The sequence below is a fragment of the Tachypleus tridentatus genome, chromosome 13 (assembly GCF_004210375.1).
Source record: "Tachypleus tridentatus isolate NWPU-2018 chromosome 13, ASM421037v1, whole genome shotgun sequence".
In the NCBI taxonomy this organism is placed as follows: Eukaryota; Metazoa; Arthropoda; class Merostomata; order Xiphosura; family Limulidae; genus Tachypleus; species Tachypleus tridentatus.
The window spans coordinates 103,291,427-103,312,964 of record NC_134837.1 but is presented as its reverse complement, the minus strand read 5'-3'; the positions used below and the strand labels follow the sequence as shown (position 1 = coordinate 103,312,964).

Below are 21,538 nucleotides of genomic sequence, written 5' to 3'. Positions count from 1 at the left end.
TAAAGAAAATATTAATATTCTGGTTCTCTGGACTATCGGGGTGATATTCTAAGTTACAATATTTTTTAAAAAGTTCAATATTCAGGGAATTGCAACAATTAGAGTGAGATTTTAAAGATTTTTTTAAGAGTGAGTTGTTTCGAAAAATGCTAATATTCAAAGACTTGCAACTCTCAGGGTAATATTTTATGTTACAAGTACTTATTTGTTTGTTTCGTTAACTGTCCATCTTACTCCTTTTTTAGCTGTCTCTGTTTCCGTCAGTGTGTGGACTTTGGTGTCTATTTCACTAGAAAGATATTTCGCTATCTGTCGACCATTTACTTCTCGCCAATGGCAAACAATCTCCCATTCTTATAAAGTTGTCGTCTGGGTGTGGGTGGGATCTTTTCTAACCATGTTGCCAATTGCTGGTTTGAGCCGATTACTGCCCACCAAATTACCAAGTAAGTATCAATATGTATATGTATAAATCATTGAAATATATACATATATATATGCATGTATGTGTGTCTGTGCATGTGTAAATGGTTATACAGATTAACATTGTGGTACAATATAATAAATGGGTAATTAAGGATACTTTTATCAGCGATTTAGGTTCGCATACTACTTTAGTGTTTTGATTAGACAATAGATACCTATTAACCACGAACAGTAATCGAAGATAATAAATGGCGAATTTATTCACTCATAAAAAAGATAGCTTAATTAAGTATTTCATAATAATAATGTTTATCCTTCACTTAGGTTATTTCAGTATAAATGGAATTGATGAGTGTTCACAAAGTAACATTCCTTCAAAAACCTATCCGATTACGTAGATTTAGAGCGATACAGTTTCACGTGCGTAGCTCCTTCATTTCCGCATGAGTAGATGTTATTATTTACTATATCTGCGTATTGATTCATAATGGAAATCTTAATATCTATGGCTGTAATTTAATGAAGTGTTCTAACTTTAGAGTATTAGATGCATACTAAATAATGAATTATATATTTTGCTCTTATGGGTTTCAACAACACTTTAGGGTTTATTATGTAGCCAGAGATGCACGAATTACATAAAACTAAGAACAGTGATGATAACAACAGTAATAATAACTATGTATACATGCGTATGTTTCTACTGGTCTTCCAAGAAACGAAAGTAAACCTAATATGTATGGGAAACTTGACTTTTTATAGAAGATTGTTTTTGGAAATACAGTTAAAAACTTCGTCCCTAAACGAAGTAAAAAGTTATTCCATTATAAAGATGTATGGTGAAAACTGAAAAGAAAGCGTAATTGAATTACTCTAAACAACAAGTGTCAGTGGTACATTTGTAGGTCTACGTTATAGACTATATAATATTAGAAATCGGATGTCGATACTGTTGTGGCCATTGCTTAAACAACAAATATAATTACTAATTAAAAGAAACATAATAATTGGTTTGAATTTCGCGCAAAGCTACTCGAGGGTTATCTGCACTACTCGTCCCTAATTTAGCAGTGTAAGACTAGAGGGACGGCAACTAGTTATCACCACCCACCGCCAACTCTTGGGCTAATCTTTTACCAAGAAATAGTTGGTTTGATCGTCACATTATAACGCCCCCACAGCTGATAGGGCGAGCATGTTTGGTGTAACGGGGATTCAAACCCGCCACTCTCAGATTAGGAGTCGAGTGCCTTAACCACCTGGCCATGCCGGGTCGATAACCATAATAAATCAAAATAACTGTTTTAATAAAAAGAATATTATCTCATTTTGCTAACTATACCGTATAATATAATTGTTATAATAAAAATCATATTAGCTCACCTTAGGTAATTACTTGAAATATGATAAGTGTTGTTATCTAAACTATATTAACTTACATTATATAACTACATCGGACACAACTACTGTAGCAAAAATTATTTTATGTCATATTATTGTTATAACATAGCACACATTATCTCGCATTAAGTAACTGAGTTAACTAAAATATATTTTAAAACTTTTAGTTTATATAGAAGAACATCTTCAGTATAAGACTATTTTCTGTGACTACTTCTCTATTGTGTTACTAGCTGTCCTCTAGAGAAATGGCTAACACATTTGAGTGATAAAATCCGTAGCTCTGCTGAGAAATACGTACATTGTACACAGTTGTCCTAAAGGCTTTAAAACCGGAAATAGTTTGACCTTTAAATTATGCAAGGATTGAAGGTGTTCCTTGTGTGAATTAACTTTATCTGACTTTATTCTCGTCCACTGATACATTGTAGACTTTTAATGTTATATTATTCTGAGAATGTTATCTTAAATTAACAACAACTCAAATTTTTAATTATATTCAAGTATCATTAAAAAGCGAAACCACTCTCATGTTTGCTACCCAGATGCATTCACCTTTTTCCTCAAAATAAATTAAAGTAAAAAAGACAGATTTATGCTTAGAGTAAAAATTTGAGTCCGAACTGTACTTTAAAATTTTACATTAATTTGGAAAAATCCTGGTTTATTTGATTTTTCCAAAATTTTCAATAAATCAAGAGATAAATTTATTCACTAATATAATAAACCGGCATGACTAGGTAGTTAGGGCGCTCGACTTCTAATCTTGGGGTCGCGAGTTTGAATCTCCGTCACACCAAACATGCTCACGCCCTTTCAGCCGTGTCATTTCGATGGTATAAACCCTATTATGCATTATAATTTATTTCGAACAAGTCTCCGATTTATTGTGTTACGCACGTTACGCATTACTATTTCAAACAGCTGGAAATGTAAATGTTAATATGTATTAAATTTATGACATTTGTCAACAAGATTGATACACATATTTTTTCTTTTTAACACAAATATATTTTAATATATAAAAATATACAATTTATAATAATGGTTATTAGTAATAGTTATTACAAATGATGGTTTATATACAACAGCTTTACAAACTTACAGCCGGCACTGAGTCTTATATCTGCTCTCGAACTGAATATTTTATCGACTATCCAGGTCCACGAAGAACAAATGAAATCTGATTTGATGTTGTCATACCTCGCTTAAGCTAACGATGTTTTTCTCGGATAGCTTGACAGCGGTTAAAAACTCACTTCTTACCGGAGAACATATTTAATGATTCCGTAGAAATAATAACGTCTGAAGTCATCCATTGAAGTTGAACTGTTCGTAATATTCGAAATCTATAAAAGTTCCTGGTCAAATTATGTAATTTTTCGATTAATAGCTAGACCTATAACGTACTGACTGTAGCTATCCAATAATAATTTTATAATATCTCTCAGCTGGCTGCTTTTTATACGAATCACGCGAGTTTATAGACATTTTAACAATGTTCTAGCGCGTTTTCGTAAAAGATATGCTGTTGATTCTTACTCAAGAATCTTCTACAAATTTCGAGAACACGTGGTACTTGCGCAAAACACAATCAACAACATATGTCATAGGCGTGTGTGTTTTCTGATAACAAAGCCACATCGGGCTATCTGCTAAGCTCACCGAGGAGAATCGAACCCCTGATATAAGCGTTGTAAATCCGCAGACTTACCGCTGTACTAGCAGAGGGCATGTCATAGGTAAAAAAGAAAACTACACTGAAACAAAAGTAGCACTAAAATAAATGTACAACAGTAAATCTGTTACAACACTGAAACGTTAGGCTCAGCCATCGTTGGGAAAAAGTTACAAATGATTATTTTTTTACACAGTAGAATGATATATAAGTAAATAATACCAAATTCTATTTGTCCACCATCCTTTTTAATAATTTATTATTTCTTTAGCTTCAACCTTCTGCAATGTTAATATTCAGACTAATAGATCGGTGTTTTTTTCACTCTTTTGATAGCATTTCATAATTCCATCTCCTTTAATATTAAATTCCATTCTTTGGTAGTCAAGTTCTTCTGAAATAATTTCATTGATGTAAATGTTTTTCTTTTTCTGTCGATTCAATTCAGGCTTTACTCTCTGCTTTAGCTATATATTTATAACCAAAATGAAAGTGCAATGCAATATGCTATTAGGGTTCTTAAATTTAATTTAATGTTGACGAAAACTACGACTGAAATTTACTTTTCTTTATAGCAACTATAGTAAAAACAGAAGCATTTGATACGGTTGACGCCACAGTCACTTGTATGTTTTCATTACTTACCCAGACTCAAATTTCTTGTATTTCTTTATTTAATTTATTTTCATGAAACTGAGTCGCTTTAGGTTTTTGCTTTATATACAGCTGTTGCTGAGTCTTTTTCATTTCTACTCAATAGTTTCACGAGTTAAACAAATTTTAATTTTTTATTTTTACCATTACTTGATTTTCTTTTAAAATTAATTTTAATCGCTGAAGTAGGTGCATATATAAGTTGAGAAACAAAATACACTTTGAGTACACATAAAGCATCTCCTAAGCATACTTTTTTTTTTCTATTTTACGAATATTTTATAAGACTATTAGTCAAAAAATATTTTATTGTACTCAACAAAGGAAAGACAGAAAACAGGTAAAAACTGAGATGTTTTCACCTTTGTTCCTAAAGGTAGTTTAAATCCGATAAACGACACTTTTTCTATCAAATACTTTCTTAAATGTATTTGTATGTTTAATTGAAATTCTAAATATGGACCTCGTGAATATAGAAGTTTTACTTATAGTCTTATAGTTGCCAATTCGATTAGCCATTGCCGAACACGCTTGTCCTATACAGTTAATGTCTGGACTGGCCAGCAAAGTGAAAAAAGTTTTAGCTTACAAAAATCCCAGTCGATACCAAACTAGTTGGGATTAAGGCTGTGACAGAGAAGAAACTGTGATTTTAAAAATATGGAGTTAAAATGTTAGTTTTAGCTTGTAATTAAGCATACAGTGCTGCTTAAAATATTATCTAATTTTTAATTGTTAATAAAGAGTTGCTTAAAATCTTTAACTATGAAAGAATGTTGCTTTAAAATGTTATCCAACGTGCCAAATATCTGTTTGTTTTAAGAATAATTATGAATATAATATTTCTTATATATACCCTGAAACTGTTTAATAATACTAATGTGGTGTTATCTAAAAGTGTTAAGGCCCAATATTTAAAAGTGTCTGGTTTAATTTTTTATGACCCATACAGTGTTGGTTAGTTATGTTATTTTAACGTTTCAAGTGGAAACTAAACTTTTTAAGCTTATAATTATGCATTAATTCAATGTTAAAGAAGAAACTCACCCAATTATGTATAAATTATACTACAAGCATATAAAGTTAGTAGATCTAATTGGTTTAATTTATAATCAATATTACATTTAATAGTAAAAACGTTATGTTATCCATTTATAATTACTAATACAATTTTAAGTAAAAACGTTATTAAAGAATATGTAGAATGAACTGCTTTTAAGTTGTAACTAATAACACAATTTTAAAGTAAAATTATATTTAACAGAGCAAAAATCTGAATATTTTAACTTCAAAATAATAATGTGGTGTTCAGATGTTCCTTAAGATGTAATGAATAGTACAGTACTGGGTAGTTCAATTCATTGGAGAATGAGAAAGAAAGTGAACTATAAAATCAAAAACATAAGACAATGACTTATATCTTGGAGGGGTGAGGTTATAATGCTGAAAGTAAAGTTTCAATACTTGCAGTGGACAGAGTTCAGAAAGTTCATTGTGTAACATCGTGCTTCAGAATAAAGAAATCTTGAGAAAGAATTAACCATGTATAACTTCCAAAAATTAAAAACTCATTTAAAAACAACTAATTTCTACGTGAGTTAATTTATTCTTATTCACCAAACTTCGTATTCTTTAAAGCGAAATATTATTCAACATTGTCTAGTTTTCCAGCATTTGACACTAAGTTTCAAAGCCATTCCAGATTTAGCTAAGTTTTGTTTTAATTAGTCCAATTAGAACGATGGTAAGAAACGTCATACAGTAGACCATGATGTGACTATAGACTGAGACATTTGGTTTATTTTTTGTTTATACACCAACCCTAATACTTCTTCATTGCGAAAGGCTAACTGAGGGCAGTCTGAGTTCCTTCGAGATACTACAATGAAAGTTAATTAGAATGATCCTATACTTTTTTCCATACAGCGTTTTTGTTAATTTTAATTAAAGTACTTCTGTCTACAGTATATTTTTAAATAAATCATATAGCCTAATGTGGAGCTAATCATTTCATCGAATTTATACAGCTTTTATACAAAGCAATAAATGCTTTTAATTAAGCAACCTAAACATCAAGAACCCTAGTGATAATAAATTATAACACTTTAATTAATGGAAAAAAAATTCTCATATTTTAAAAAGTCTTTATTATTTCCATCGCTCTAAGGAAATATTTAGCATTTGCACGTTATTATAAACTAATAATTATACAGTAATTAAGAATGAAATATTTATATATATGGATACTTTTCTTCTCTAAAGCATTCTTAAATCGGAGTCATTTCTCAGCTCTCAGATATGTAGCTAATAAGCGACGTATTACAATAACTCTGTAAGTGGATACTCAATTTCATTTTGTTAAGTAACTCGAAAGTCTGGTTTGACACATTTGAAATTACCAAAGTAAATAAAAAAAGTGTACAAATATTTTTAAGCACAATACTTCTCTGGAATTTAATTCTGATATTTACGAGTTAGGGTTGCATAATATATGTTGTAGGGCTTGCATAACGATGTCGTAAGCTAAGTTGTCAACAAAATGCAAACAGTAGCAATAAAAATAGTTTTTCTTGAATAATATCAAAGTATATTTTCACAGGTTGTTAAAATGAATTTTTTTTTGCGATAAAGTCTCACTTGAATCAGTTGTAATATTGTATAATAAATTCGTAGATTTTTTCGATTACATAGTTTTCGAGCAAATCTGCTAAAAAAACAAACAAACCAAAAAACATTAGCATGTAGCCTTACATAATTTTTATCTGAAGAGAAAAAGGGAAAGCAGCACCTGCCATCAACTCTTGTGATACTAGTGACCAAATAGCGGAATGTGATCTTCACTCTTACTGGGCACTTGCCCCAAAGTGTGAAAAGAATTTTTAAGACAAAGGGACGAAATCATGTATTTTATAGTATGAGCAAGCTACCTAATAGGGTTAAATAGGTCATGTAGGCCCGTGTTTTGTTGAACTTAACACAAAATGAATGGATTTTCTTGCTATTTATTTTTAATTTATCTTTATTCTTGTGTGCGTGAAAAACTTTTAAATGAATTTGAAAATATTTTTAATGTGAGGTCGCTAACGTGTATCTGGTTTCTAAACGAACCAATTTTGTCTGTAATTGCATAAATTTCTTCTAAACATTTAAGTCGCAAAAATTGGTTGGTACTTTCGATACAAAAAGGAAATTACTCTCTGGAACACTTGTCATCTCTGCTTATGACAAATGTATGGTGATAATATAGCTTGTAATCCAAAATCTTGAATCTTTAATCTGTTGGCGTACTTAAGACTACTTTTATTTTAATATGGTTGTGAAATTCGTTTCAAATACCAATCTATAGTGAGATATTTTTTATTCGAAATAGATATCCAGTGTATCTTACGATAACGTATCCGTTATCTAAGTTATTAATTTTCTGATATAACCTTCAGTGAAAGACAATATAGAACGGGAAAACTGCTTCCATGGAACCTGTCATTGATTTTTAGCACGCTGTTGGTTATATGACTTTGATATTCTTGCAATCGTCAACACATTTGAGGCGTAGTCATTGACGATCCATTAGTTCTCCAAGCAACGTTGCCCTCAGTTTTTCACAAACACATTTCATTGACACTAGGGGAAATTGATGGCGTTGCTTATAGGTCTAGAAGCTTGAATTACTTTTGACTGGTTACCAATATGAGAACGAAACAAAAATCAATATGTTAATAGAGAGACAAATAATCTAATTTTAGATATTTCGTTGTACAAAAATATTATTCGTTTTGAAAAGTTTCACACAATCTCATCTGAAATATTTTGTACCTATAGAATAAATATTCTCAGACGAGTTTCTTACAAAACATTACCGTTTCAAATAAAACATCTGAAAGAAATACATAGAGCACTACAGATGTAAGTCTTCATCAGTAATGTGACAAATGCAATAGTTTCTATCTAACCCAAGGCTTTGGTGTAATCTATCTATCTGTTCACTTACCCATGGATCGATGAATCTATGTGGTAGTTTGTGAGAACAATAATTCATAATGCGATGAAAATAAATGGTAACTTCCATTTTTTTAGTCCATATATTAAGGTTTATGACATTAAATTCTTATATATCACGCTTGACCTTTTTATTCTGGCTAATTTCATTTTTCTGAAATGAATCTTATTTCTTCATAAAAAATAAAATATTTGAGCATTATTTCGCTAAAAAAATCTTAAACGTACGTTCTATTGTAAGAAAAGACTGCGTTTATCAATTTAAGGAAGGATATTCAGTTTAAATAAAAAATGTTATTGTTGTCTTTCACGGTTTTTAAATAAAATGTAGTGAAAAATAAATATAGAAAATAATTGTACTTGATGTGAATTTTGTGATTTGTCTAAGAGTTTTTGTGTGCAAAGATGTTTTAAACTACGTACGTAGTGAACACAAACTAAACATGTTTTATAAGAATAACAATATATTCACGGCAATATTACCTGTATGTAATACATTCAATACATACATAAGATAGAGATATATAATTTACTTGAAATCTAGTTTCTGCATGTGCCAGAAATTTTGTATCCCGTTTTACACTAATGTAATACATAAGTGTGTATTGTTACTTAAGTTGTAAAAAGTTTTCGCTTTGGAAAAAATTTGTCTTATTTATCTTTGATTAATTTTTGCTTATAATGTAGTAATTTAAATGCGCATAGTAAGTCTGGGTATATAATGAACATATAGTGTATTCATAATGTCATTTTGTTCAATTTTCTTATCACTATAGTATACTACATCAGGTGGAATGTGTTATTATTTATATTTGTGTAAATGATATAAATGCATATAAAGAACTGTTGATTCTAGTATAATCATTCATCACAGCAATACACAATACCAGCATTCAGCTGAAGAATTCAAAGGCCTTCTCGTTATTCATAATGGCGCCTAGGACCAGATCAAATCCAGTATTAACAGTTAGATTTATACTTTCGCCAAGTGCAGTCCATAGAAAAAAACAAACAAAAACATTTGGACATTTGCTTGTGGTACTTGAGCACGTGTGCCAAGTTTGATTCCACAACCTTCTTAGTAGGGGTATGAACACACATTTATACAGGTCGTCTCGTGATGCCTGAAGGATATCAGGGACACAAACTTTGATGTCAGATTAAGGCTTAGCTATTCTTAAAACATACTTTTAGATCTTCATCACGCTAGTTATCCTTGCTGGCACATTTTAACCTCCTTGCTAAGAAGGCTACGTCATGCATATAAAGAACTCCTTCTTTCCTGGCCATAGTTTGCTTGCCAAGTTTTGTTGTTTATGCTCAAAAGCTGTGGAAGGGATGGTTGGCAAAAAGTACAGAGACACATACAAAGTTTTCGGGATCCTGAAGAGGAAGGAGGCAGAAAAACAAATACTCTACAAGATTCAACTTCAGCGACCCGAAAAACTTCTTCTAGACATTGCCATGTCTAGGTGGTCTTTTGAAGGCCTGTTAACTTCCTTCTTATCACTTTGGTTGGAGGGCTGAATCCCCTTGTCAAGCGTGACCCTGCTAGCTCCAGAACTATGGGGAATGCTATCTGGAAATATGTAAATACATAAAGAGCTACAAGCTGAATCAATATAGTGTTGTCTCTATTGAAAATGATCTACCAACAGAATAAGCATGATTGAAAATTATGCTTGATAACAAAATAAAAGAATAGATGCTTATCGACATATTAAAGACCAAATCTATTTGATAAAATTTCATGTATGACGACTTTACCATTATATATCTATTTTAATATTGATACTTGTTTGAGATAAATGTATATTTAGATGTACATAACTTATACTGTTACGTCTGTTTTGAGAAAGTTGTGCATATTAAATATAGTTGTAGAAGATTTTCAAGTGTAAGAATCAACAATATATGGGTGTGTACCTAAACAGTAGTTTATCATCAATATTGTTGTGCAGGCTGGGAAGCATTTCAGACGCCTTACGCGCTAACCTAAACAGTAGTTTATCATCAATATTGTTGTGCCGGCTGAAGCTTTCAGAAACTCTCCTCACGTTTATAAATGTAACAAACGTGATGCGTCAAAAGACAGTATGTATTATTAGTTGGTATACTTACAAATCTCGGAAGTGTAATTAACGCTTTTTTTTATCAAGACTGCGGATATTTAACCAGGAACGTTTATCAATTTCGAACACAATAAACAATTTAACTTCAGTGAATTTACATCGCACATTAATATTTTTACGCCACATTACATAACTTTATCGGCGGATAAATTCCACGTGTAACCAGTGAAGAAAAAAGAATACAGAGCTAACTAACTTCCGGCAAATTGAATTGTATATACATCAACTCGAAATTTTTCGCTCATCATGAATCCTCAATAAAATATCAAGGGATATCTGCATGAGATAGAGGACGCAATATCATTTGTGAGTTAGTGAAACTTTTGTGTATCAAACATTATTTGTAATAACCGTTATTGTAAATTGTGTTATTCTTTGTATATTGAAATACATTTGTATTAAAAAAAACTGTGTGCATCAATTTTGTGGGCAAGTATCATAAATTGAATACATATCGACATTTATTTAACTTCTAAATCTAAGTTACAATTTAACTCAGTTTCAAGTTATTTGAAATTGTAATGCGTAACATAATAAGTTGGAGGCTCGTGTCCGAGATCTGAACCCGGTAAAAATTCAATCTTAATTAAAATTCAAATCATAACTAAATATATATTTATTAGTGCCAATAAGATTTGGTCATGCCTGATTATCAAGATTTTCTTAAATAACCCCTTTGAACAGGTAGAAAGATATAACAAAAATGAATTAGTCAAAATTGCCAATATTTTAGAACTAGAGGTTTAGAAATAAATGAGAAAAGAGTGACCTTAAAAAGTGTATATTGAAGTACTAGTCAATCATGAATTATTTTCTGAGGAAGCATTAGTGTCTACACTGGCTAGTTTTTATTAAGTGATATAGACAAGTTAGAGATCCAGCTAAATCTAAAAAAAAAAACTTGAACAAGTTAGTATCGAAGTCGAGAAAAAACAAGCTCGTATCGAAACTGAAAGTAAAGATAAACGTCTTGAAGATGAAAAATCTTGCATTGAAGCTAATAATGAAGCTAGGCTGAAATAAATGGAAATACTACTCAATTTCAATCGACCAAAGTAAAATAATAACTGAACTTAATCCATATGTTAAAGTACCACCATAAATATTTCGAACGTTTTGAAAAGATTGTTCAAATGACGGAATGGTCCATCGTAAATTGGTAATTATTGTTACAAAGTGATTTTATCTGGTAAAGCACAAGAAGTTTATGCTGCTTTCTCATTAAAAGATTATACGAATGTGATAAGATTAAATCAGCTATCCTTAAAGCATACGAGTTAGTACTGGAGGCTTATCGCCAAAACGTATATGGAATTTCCTCACAAAAAAAAAGTATTTTTGATCGTTGGTGTAATTCTGTGCCTAGTGGCAACAGTTTCGAGAAACTAAGACAATTATGTTTGATTTAAAAACTTAAGTGTTGTACTCGTGAGAACCTTCAGACATAATTGGATGAAAACACAGTTGAGACACTATAGGAAGCAGCTGCTCTCTCTGAGCAAAAATTTCTATCATTTCAGTAAAAACCTTGATTTGATTTATTCAATCCACTAAGTTGAGGACTTTTCTAAAACACCCAGCTTCTCTAGTTCTAAATCTTCTGATAGACAGGATAAAACTTCACCAAAACCATCAAGGTCTGTCTGCCATTTTTTGTTAAAAACCTGGTCATTTTATGTCCAGGTGTTGATGTTTGAAAAAAAAAGAACAGAGAAGAAGGCAACAACCAATGCGTTCGTGTCCACATATGAACGTAGTTTTAATAGGTCACCCGATGTTATTGATTTGGCCACTTATGAAAAACTGATGTAGTTAGGGAGGATTTTAGATCTTTTTCGTCTGTTGGTTTTGTGTCTTTGAGAAATTACACTGCTAATTCCATGACCATAGATATTCTACGTGATATTATGGTGATTTAGGCATTGTTGTTATCTTTAATTTCGAGTTCTGCCGTTGGTAAGTGTTATTTCTCAGTGTATTGATGATGGCTTTCTTAATGTTCCTCTTCATAATATTTATTTAACATCAGACCTAGTTTCAGAACCAGTGTTCGTTCGAGTAAGATCTACTTTACCAATTAAGATTGCACCATTATTGTTGGGAAAAGATTTGGCTGGAGGAAAATTTGTTTCTGCAACCAAAATGATTAGCAAACCAATTACTTTCACCTAAGGACGATGTTGTTGTTGAAGAAAATTCATACTTGTTTCCCTCGCGTGCTGTGACTCGAGCTTAGGCTAAGAAATTAGGCGAAAACAAATAATACACACGTATTAAGAGGACGATATTACAAATTTGTCTCAAACATTTTTTACATTCGACGGAGATCTTGCGAATAACTGTCCTACCGATGATTCCTCAGTGAGTGACAATAATGGATATAAGAGATGTGGTTCACCTGGTGAAGATCCGTTTGATAAAAATAAACTGATCACTGAGCAAGCAAAGAATCCACAGATCTCTTCACTATTTAAATATGCACTCCCAAAAGATGAACTGGAGAATTTTTTAAATGGAGTCCAGTTGATGTGCAAGCTTTAAAAGACTGGGTTGTGGTTTATCAAATCGTGTTTCCAAAGCATGCTGTTTTGAAATGTTGAAAGTTGTCCATGCATTTCTCATGGGAGGCCATTTAGGAGTCAACAAGACATGTGACAAAATTATGAGAGATTTCTTTTGGCCAAAATTATAACTTTGTTTCTCAGTTTTGTAAAACTTGTCGTATCTGTCACTTGGTTGGAAAACCCAGCCAGAAAATTCTTGTTGCTCCTTTTGAAACCTCTTTCAGCTTTCGAAGAACACTTCAATCGGATGAAAGTTAATTGTGTTGTAAATTATCCAACTTTTACGAATAAGAAAAGTTTGAAGAGATTTTTGGGAATTGCTAGTTTACTATTGGATGTTTTGTAAATGTTTTACTGACATCATTGTACCATTAACAAACCTACTAAAGAAAAATAAAATGTGCAAGTGACCTGAAACACGTCAATCTACATTTAAAGAGGTCAAATTTTTATTTTGCACTTATCCTGTATTGATGGCAATTGACTATGATAAGCCTCTTGCATTAGCTGTTGATGGCAGCGATTGTGTTGCTGATGCTATTCTATTACAATCAGATGACAAAGTAATTATCCCACAGTGAAAAAAAAACACATTAACTTTATTGTTAGCTTTAGTATATTTTAATGTGTATGCACCACAATAACCTATTGTCATTTACACTGATCATAGATCGTTGACATTTCTGAACCATATGAAGGGCAAAAACAGAAGACTGTTAAATTCGAGTTAATCATGACAAGAATATGATTGGAAGATGGGGTTGGTAACATCTTTCACGTGCTATGTAATTTTATGATCATAAGGTTATTTGTATTGATTGAGTTTTATAAAGTGATGATTAATGAAGTTCTATAATTCTTTGATAATATATTTAATGTATTGTTCTCATTGTATATGTATGTATAGATGCTAGTTTGTTATAACTTAAAAAGTAAGCTGAACCAAAATAAATTAAACAAAAAACGCTACACTAATTGAAAATATCCCTGGGTACAAACTGTAATGTGGGATCATAAAATATACATTAGTTAAAACTGTCCAAAGCCAGTTCTTAATTATTTAAGATGGATTGATTGATTGTCGTTAAGCAAAAATTTACGCAGGAGGCTATTTGTGATCTGCTCGCCATGTGTATCACAAACCGGTTTCTAGCATACATACCACTGTGACACTGGGGGGTATTTAAGGAGGGAGGTGTGACAGAGTTATTGTTACATATCTCTTTTAATATTGATTTTTGTTTCTGTTAAATTTATATGTAGATGAAATTATCTTATATTGTTAAACCTATATTGTGAAATTTCCGCATATTCAGTAAAGTTTTTGTTGATAGACATTAAACTTTTATATTTATGTCATAATACTGCTGTTAACAAAATACAATGTTTGAGATACAGTAGATATTGTTACAACCACATTGCAATGTTATTGTATTTCAGTCGTTAAAAGTATTCGAAACGTGTTTTCGATGTTAAACATTAATTCCCAGATAAGGGCAGTGAAGCCGTTTTCTTCTGCTTTTCAAACAGTATCACTGGAAGACTATTTTTTTTATTAGCTGAGAAATTGTTACTTGAATATTCACCATCTTTAACAGATTGGTTCTTTTACAACGAGTTAAATCCACCCCAGCTGGTACTGACAGGGAGTGGATTTCTAACCTATTATCTGATTGAGTCAGTCTCTTAGCACGAAAAAGCTAAGAAATGAAATAATTGTTATTTAAAACAAACCGTGTTGTGAAAGAGAATTATGAATTTTACAAGGTTTTTTTGTATTCATTGTTTCATTGCTAAATATAAGCGCTTTTCATTTCTAAGAACCACGCAGTATACATACACATATATCCTGCCAGATAAAAGTATGCCATGTGCAACAGTTCACTAATTGTCTTCACTCTAATTTATAAATTAGAATTAGAAATTTATAAATTTATAAAAAAGCTGTTGCGTGCAGCTAGTTCTTATATAGTTTTGAGAGAAGTTTTAAAAGCAAATGTCTTACTTATTTTCAATAAAAAAATTAATAGCGTAAATACATAGTACCGTAAAATTCGAGAAAAATCTATAATTATTCTATTTATTTTAATTTATTCGTATAAGGATTTCGCTCGTAAATTATTTTCAGACCATCACGTTCAAGATATTTATGAGGTGATAAATATATATGTATATTTATAGAAATATTAATTCATATTTAAATTTAATAACCCTTTAATTATATATATATATATCATGTTATTGCTTAAATATATATATATATATGTATTTTTGTTTGTTTGTTTTGAATTTCGCGCAAAGCTACTCGAGGGCTATCTGCGCTAGCCGTCCCTAATTTAGCAGTTTAAGACTAGATGAAAGGCAGCTAGTCATCACCACCCACCGCCAACTCTTGGGCTACTCTTTTACCAACAAATAGTGGGATTGATCGTCACATTATAACGCCCCCACAGCTGAAAGGGCGCGCATATTTGGTGTGACGGGGATTCGAACCCCAGACCATGTATTTCTGAGAGGAACTTTTCAAAATATTAGCTTTTTTATGGAAACGTTTTTAATGTTTGTTCTTCAACAACGTTTTACAATAGTGATGAAAGAGCTGTTTAGGAAGACACTGCTTCCTTGAGACAAGACTGTAAACATATTTTCGTTTACTTTCATTTTGTTTTTGGTGTTAAGTATCTTCAAATATAACTTTATCCTTATATTACAATTGGATATTCAGGATATTCTCTGCTATCCAGTTTGTGAAATTACATTGTAGTAAATTGTGTAACAGATTTACTAACGTATATTCATTTTAATACCTATGTTTGTTTCAGTTTAATATATATTTGTTAAAAAAATGTATGTAACTTATATCGTTAATTGTGTATTGCGCAATCCCCGCCTGTTCTTTAAATTTGTAGAAGATTCTCGAGCGTAAGAATTACCAATATATGTTTTACGAAAACACATTAGTATCTTCGAATATTGTTGAACTTTCGAAAATGTCACCTTAAGGTTTATGAAACGACACGCCGGGATACAGTAGCTGGTCAGCTAAAGTCAGTATACTATAAGCCTCGGAAGCTATAATTGTGATTAACGTTATTGATAGGAAAACTACAGATATTTGACCAGGAACGTTTATAGATTTCGGACTTTAAGGACCGTTCAACTTCAAAGAATTAATTTCCCATGTCAGTATATTCACGAGAACGTTAGATATATGCCTTTTTTTTTTTTTTTTAAAAAAGCTTCTGAATCATGTTAGGCCAGACAAGAATAGAGCTAGCTAGCATTCCCTTCAAGTGGAAATGTATCTGTGTGCAATATAAAATTAATTCGCTCTTTCTGGACCTGGACTGTCGATAAAATATTTAATTCTAACAAGATAGAGGTCTGAATATTTGTTGTGAGCTTGTAAAATTTTGAATATAAACCATTATTTGTAATATTCGTAATAACCATTATTAAAATTGTATTATTATTTGTATATAAAAACATATTTGTATTAAGAAAGAAAACTGTGTGTATCAATCTTGTTGGTAAATATCATAAATTTAATACATATTGACATTTAATTAACTTCCACATTAAATATAAATTTTCCGTCTATTTAAAATCGTAATACGTAACGTATGTAACATAAATCGGAGACTCGTCCGAGATAAATTATAATAACTAAAAACTGTTTTTAAGTAAAGTTTTCATAACGTTGCTTCTTGGTTGTTAATCAGATTAAAATAAACGTGAAAATACACTACATTTCGCTATGTTTAAGTAAAATTTTCACACCCAGCATCTTAGATGCTAGTTAGACCAACATAATCTGTAAAAAATTATGACATTATTTTGTTCCTAAGTAGCTCTTTCAAATCAGACTTCTTGGCTGCTAACTGGATTAGCTTAAGCTGCAAAGAGATATCTAATAATTCATAACATAGTGTATTTATTACATGTACATTTGAAGTATCTGTATATATTTACCACGTTTGAACTCTGTCTGAGATGAGATCGAAACGATTTTGAACCATCTGGTTCAATAATAATAATAATACAAGGTAAAAGTTTTATCTCACATCAATCCCTCTTAGAGGTGCATAACTAGTAACGGAGTTTCAATGGTCATGGTGATATAGCATAAATAATAAATTGTGTAGCTAGCTTTGTGATTAACTACAAACAAACAAAGAATTTATTTCAGATCAATACATTAAAAAAAGCAGACATCAAGTGATGTTTCTAATAACCGTTTTTCAATAAATCAAACCTGAATACATTTTAAATAACGTCTGGACTTTGATTATGTACATTATGCTTTTCTCACAACATACTTCCACTAGAACTTCCAAATAACGATATTAGTTCATATATAATACAATCTGATTATTATGCTTTTTCATTATATAAAACTTTAGCTAAAATTCGGTACATCTGAACAACATAAAAATTGAGGAAACAATAAAATTTTGAAATGTAAAATGTTAGTTCCGGTCTGTTCTTAATTATCGTAGATGTGGCTTCAGCTTACATTACATTAAAATGAAAACAAATCCCTTCGATAAAATGGCAACGGAAAAGTTTAAATAATCTAATGTTATTGACCTTCTGGTTTCTACATTTTTTCTTTAGAATAATCTGAATGATATTCTTAAACTGTGTCAAAACCAAAAGGTTTATATGGTTGGAAACGTTAGATGAAAACTGTGAGAAGCAGTAAAGTCAAAACCAACACGTTTATAAGATTGAAAACCTTAGATGAAAACTGTGAGAAGCATTGAAGTCATTTCCACAGTCGTCTAGAAGCGAAGCCATTTTAACACTCCTACGAAAAGTGGGGCCTAATAGGCCCCAGAGCAACTTGAAAGGTTATTAATATTAGGCTAATAATTTTGTATTTAAATGAAATTGCCATTTAAATCCATTAATGAATGGATTAACAAGATTCCCACTGTCCCTATCTATTATCTAGCGAAACCACAGCCAGGGGAACGGGCTTGGAGAAATCAGGACTAGAAACGTCTTTTCGTAGGAGTGTTAACATTACATTATTTTCACTTGAATTGCAAAAAAGAAGATATTTTTGGGATTATGTGATGACAGCGCTGTCTATTGTAGGCCATGGGCCGACAATCCAATGACCATTAATTATTTTTTTAAAATTTAGATTTAGCCATAGTTTACACGAAGTAGAATTAATCGCATGAGAATATTGTGACATATTCATACTCAATCTGTTTTATTGCTTTTGTGTAATTTAATTGTTATCTTGTTTTATCTCTATATTAAAATATAACGATATTCGTATGACTAATTTACTATGCTTATAAAATATTTTTGTTTATATTTCTTCAAAGCGCTTTAATCACCAAGAGGTGTTTCGTAAAATATGTATTAAAGTTAGATACAAAGTGCTTTTAATATTAAATTTCAAAATATGTTGAATTATTATAGTACAACTAATCTTATGGGTTTTTACTCACACGTCTATTTGATCTATAGATTATCAAAACGCATATTTCAGCGACAAGATCTTTGTTTCCTTTTACTGAATGTTTTCTTTCCTTCGTATATTCTGACATCCATACAATCCACAAAGATTTTGAAGTAGTGGAATACGTGTTTAAAATGATTTCCCATCTCTGTTTTCAGAGTTTTTAGGTGATTACAGTTTTCTTCTAAATTTAAAGTTAGAAGATTTGCACTGAAGCTTTTGGCATCGTCTAGACGAGTTTTTGAAGGCGTTTGTTCTCATGACTACAAGACATATGTAAGCCCAGGATGACTAGTTTTCGTGCAGAACTGATAAAATATGAGGGAAAAGACTTATGTCTTGGTTCTTTACTTTTCATATCCGGAAGGTTTTAAAATTATAATTTTTATGGTCATCATCTTGAACATCGTAACAATATTACAAGCTTAAGTCAGACGTCTTGTTAAATGTAAGCTAAAAGTATTGTTTATGATAATGGAATAGTTACAAAAAGAAAACATCTCTGAATTGTTGTCTGTGTATAACGTTTCGTATAATTGATGGATTGTTTTTTAGGCTCAAGTTTTCTCACTGAGTTAAAAATAACCATATCCAAATTTATAAGTGATATTTAAAAAAAGTCAGCTAATCAACAGTATCTATTCTCAACTCTTGTAATGCCGTGTCTGATCGAATAACGGTCGTCAGTCCTATCGCGTATCCAAGACCCCAAATTGTGGAGCGCGTTTTTATAGCAACGAATCACGAATCATGAAATTTTGGATTCACATTTTGGACATAGTAATAATTGGCCATGCCCTGTCTCTAGTCGATGGTCATTGCATGAGCAAAACCTTCTTCCCATGTTTTTTTATTTTCTGTCAGAATAAACATCCGTTAAAATATTTTTGCAGTACGTAAATAATTTTAAAATATACATGGATTTTATCATGCTAATAAATCTTGGTTTGTAATTATTAAAGAGCCTTATATTTCATAATAGGATCCATTACCAGCAGTTTGTTGTTCATGTTGCTTGTTTAGCTTAAAGCTACACATTCTGCGCTGCGTCCACCACAAAGAATCGAACTCCGGATTTTGGTGTTATAAAACTGAAGCTTACATTGAGCCACTAGGAAATTATCAACAGCCCAAATTGGTCTAAAAACTGATATGAAAACTAAAAGAGTAGGTATGATAATTACCAATTATTAATTATGGTAATAATTAATATTGTTAAGACAGTTGACATCAGTGATAAAAAAACTATTAAGGCTATACATGAAAACACGACAAAAATTATTAATACGAGGTGATACAAATATACAATTAACTACTACATCATGCCTTACGAGTTTTATTTTATCTAAAATATTTAACCAATTAAACTGCTGTGAGAAAAAATCTTATAAAATAAACTACATGAGTAAAAACAACGAACTAAAAACCCTTATTGATAAGCAGAGAACAATGTTTCGACCTTCCTAGGTCATCTTTAGGTTAACAGGCGTTGCAGTTAGGTGATAGGTTATTAAAATTAGTATAGGTATAAAGGTGTTTCTTTATATTGGTTTAATTTTGGTTTTAGTTGTTTTATAAGTAGGTCTTCTTTGATTTTATGTTTGTTTATATTTGTTTCCCTACATAGTATCTGAGTGTTTTCCGTGGTTATGTTGTGTTTATTTGATTTGCAGTGTTCAAAACGTGTGAAGATGTTTTTTTTCTCCCTTGAATCTACTTTCTAATTTTCTGTTTGTTTCTCCAATACAGAAGTCGTGGCAGTTGTTGCATTGTATTTTATAAGTTGTATTGGTGTTGTGTTTGTCAGTGTAGCTTTTACATAGTAGTTTTGAACCTGGTTTTGAATAAATTTGTTTACTGGAATGTTGTGTTTTGTTATACTTTTTTTTTTCCAAATGTTGGTTATCATTTCGCTGATGTCGGAAATATATGGTATGCAGCAATATAAGGTTTTGTAGTTTGTTGTATCTTGGGATTTATTGTTGTATGTTTGTTGTTGGTCTAGGTGTGTGCGTATAATTTTTTCCACGTTTTTTGAAGATAATTTATTGATGTTGATGAAGCGTTGTTTTATTTTGTTGATTTCATTGTTAATTTTATCAGGTGAACATAGTTTTGTAGCTGTGTTTATTTGGATTCTTAATATGTTGAATTTTTGTTTTGTTTCATGTGCTGAGTCCCAGGGAATGGATGATCCAGTATGGGTGATTTGTCTGTAGATTTCTGTTTTGAATTGTGAATCGGTTCTAGTGATCTTGAGGTTAAGAAATGCTATTTAACTAGTTTTTTCCTGTTCACAGGTGAACTTAATGTTGGGGAGTATCGAGTTACGTGGTTGAAAAACAACTACAACTAAAACCAAAAATGCTCGGTTATTAATTAGTATGGGTATAAAGTATTTTACTTTGTATTGTAGTGGCCTGGCATGGCCTAGCGCGTAAGGCGTGCGACTCGTAATCCGAGGGTCGCGGGTTCGCGCTAAACATGCTCGCCCTCCCAGCCGTGGGGGTGTATAATGTGACGATCAATCCCACTATTCGTTGGTAAAAGAGTAGCCCAAGAGTTGGCGGTGGGTGGTGATGACTAGCTGCCTTCCCTCTAGTCTTACACTGCTAAATTAGGGACGGCTAGCACAGATAGCCCTCGAGTAGCTTTGTGCGAAATTCCAAAAAACAAACATTGTATTGTAGTTTTTAGTTCTTGATGACAAGAAACCCACTTGAAATAAAGATGAATCTCAGAACAGCTGGTATGAGTATTAACACTTTTATTGATAAGGAGAGAACAACGTTTTGACATCAAGAACTAAACACTCATTTATTACTAGGACTCTAGGGCCCGACATGGCCAAGTGTGTTAAAGCGTTCGACTCGTAATCCGAGAGTCGCGGGTTCGCATCCCCGTCGCGCCAAACATGCTCGCCCTCCCAGCCGTGGGGGCGTATATTGTGACGTTCAGTCCCACTATTCGTTGGTAAAAGAGTAGTCCAAGAGTTGGGAGTGGGTGGTTATGACTAGCTGCCTTCCCTCTAGTCTTACACTGCTAAATTAGGGACGGCTAGCACAGATAGCTCTCGTGTAGCTTTGCGCGAAATTCAAAAGAAAAGAGACTGACTTTCACGTAATGTTTGTTTGTTTGTTTTGGAATTTCGCACAAAGCTACTCGAGGGCTATCTGTGCTAGCCGTCCCTAATTTAGCAGTGTAAGAC

General features: G+C 31.7%; 1 protein-coding gene across 1 annotated transcript in view; it reads left to right on the top strand.

The window, feature by feature from the left end:
* Positions 1-21,538, top strand: part of LOC143236236 (cholecystokinin receptor-like) — a 44,087-nt gene that overhangs the window by 12,704 nt on the left and 9,845 nt on the right. The window contains exon 3 of the mRNA XM_076474515.1: positions 246-446. Within this exon, the coding sequence (XP_076330630.1) occupies positions 246-446 (201 nt within the window). The remainder of the gene's footprint in view (positions 1-245; positions 447-21,538) is intronic.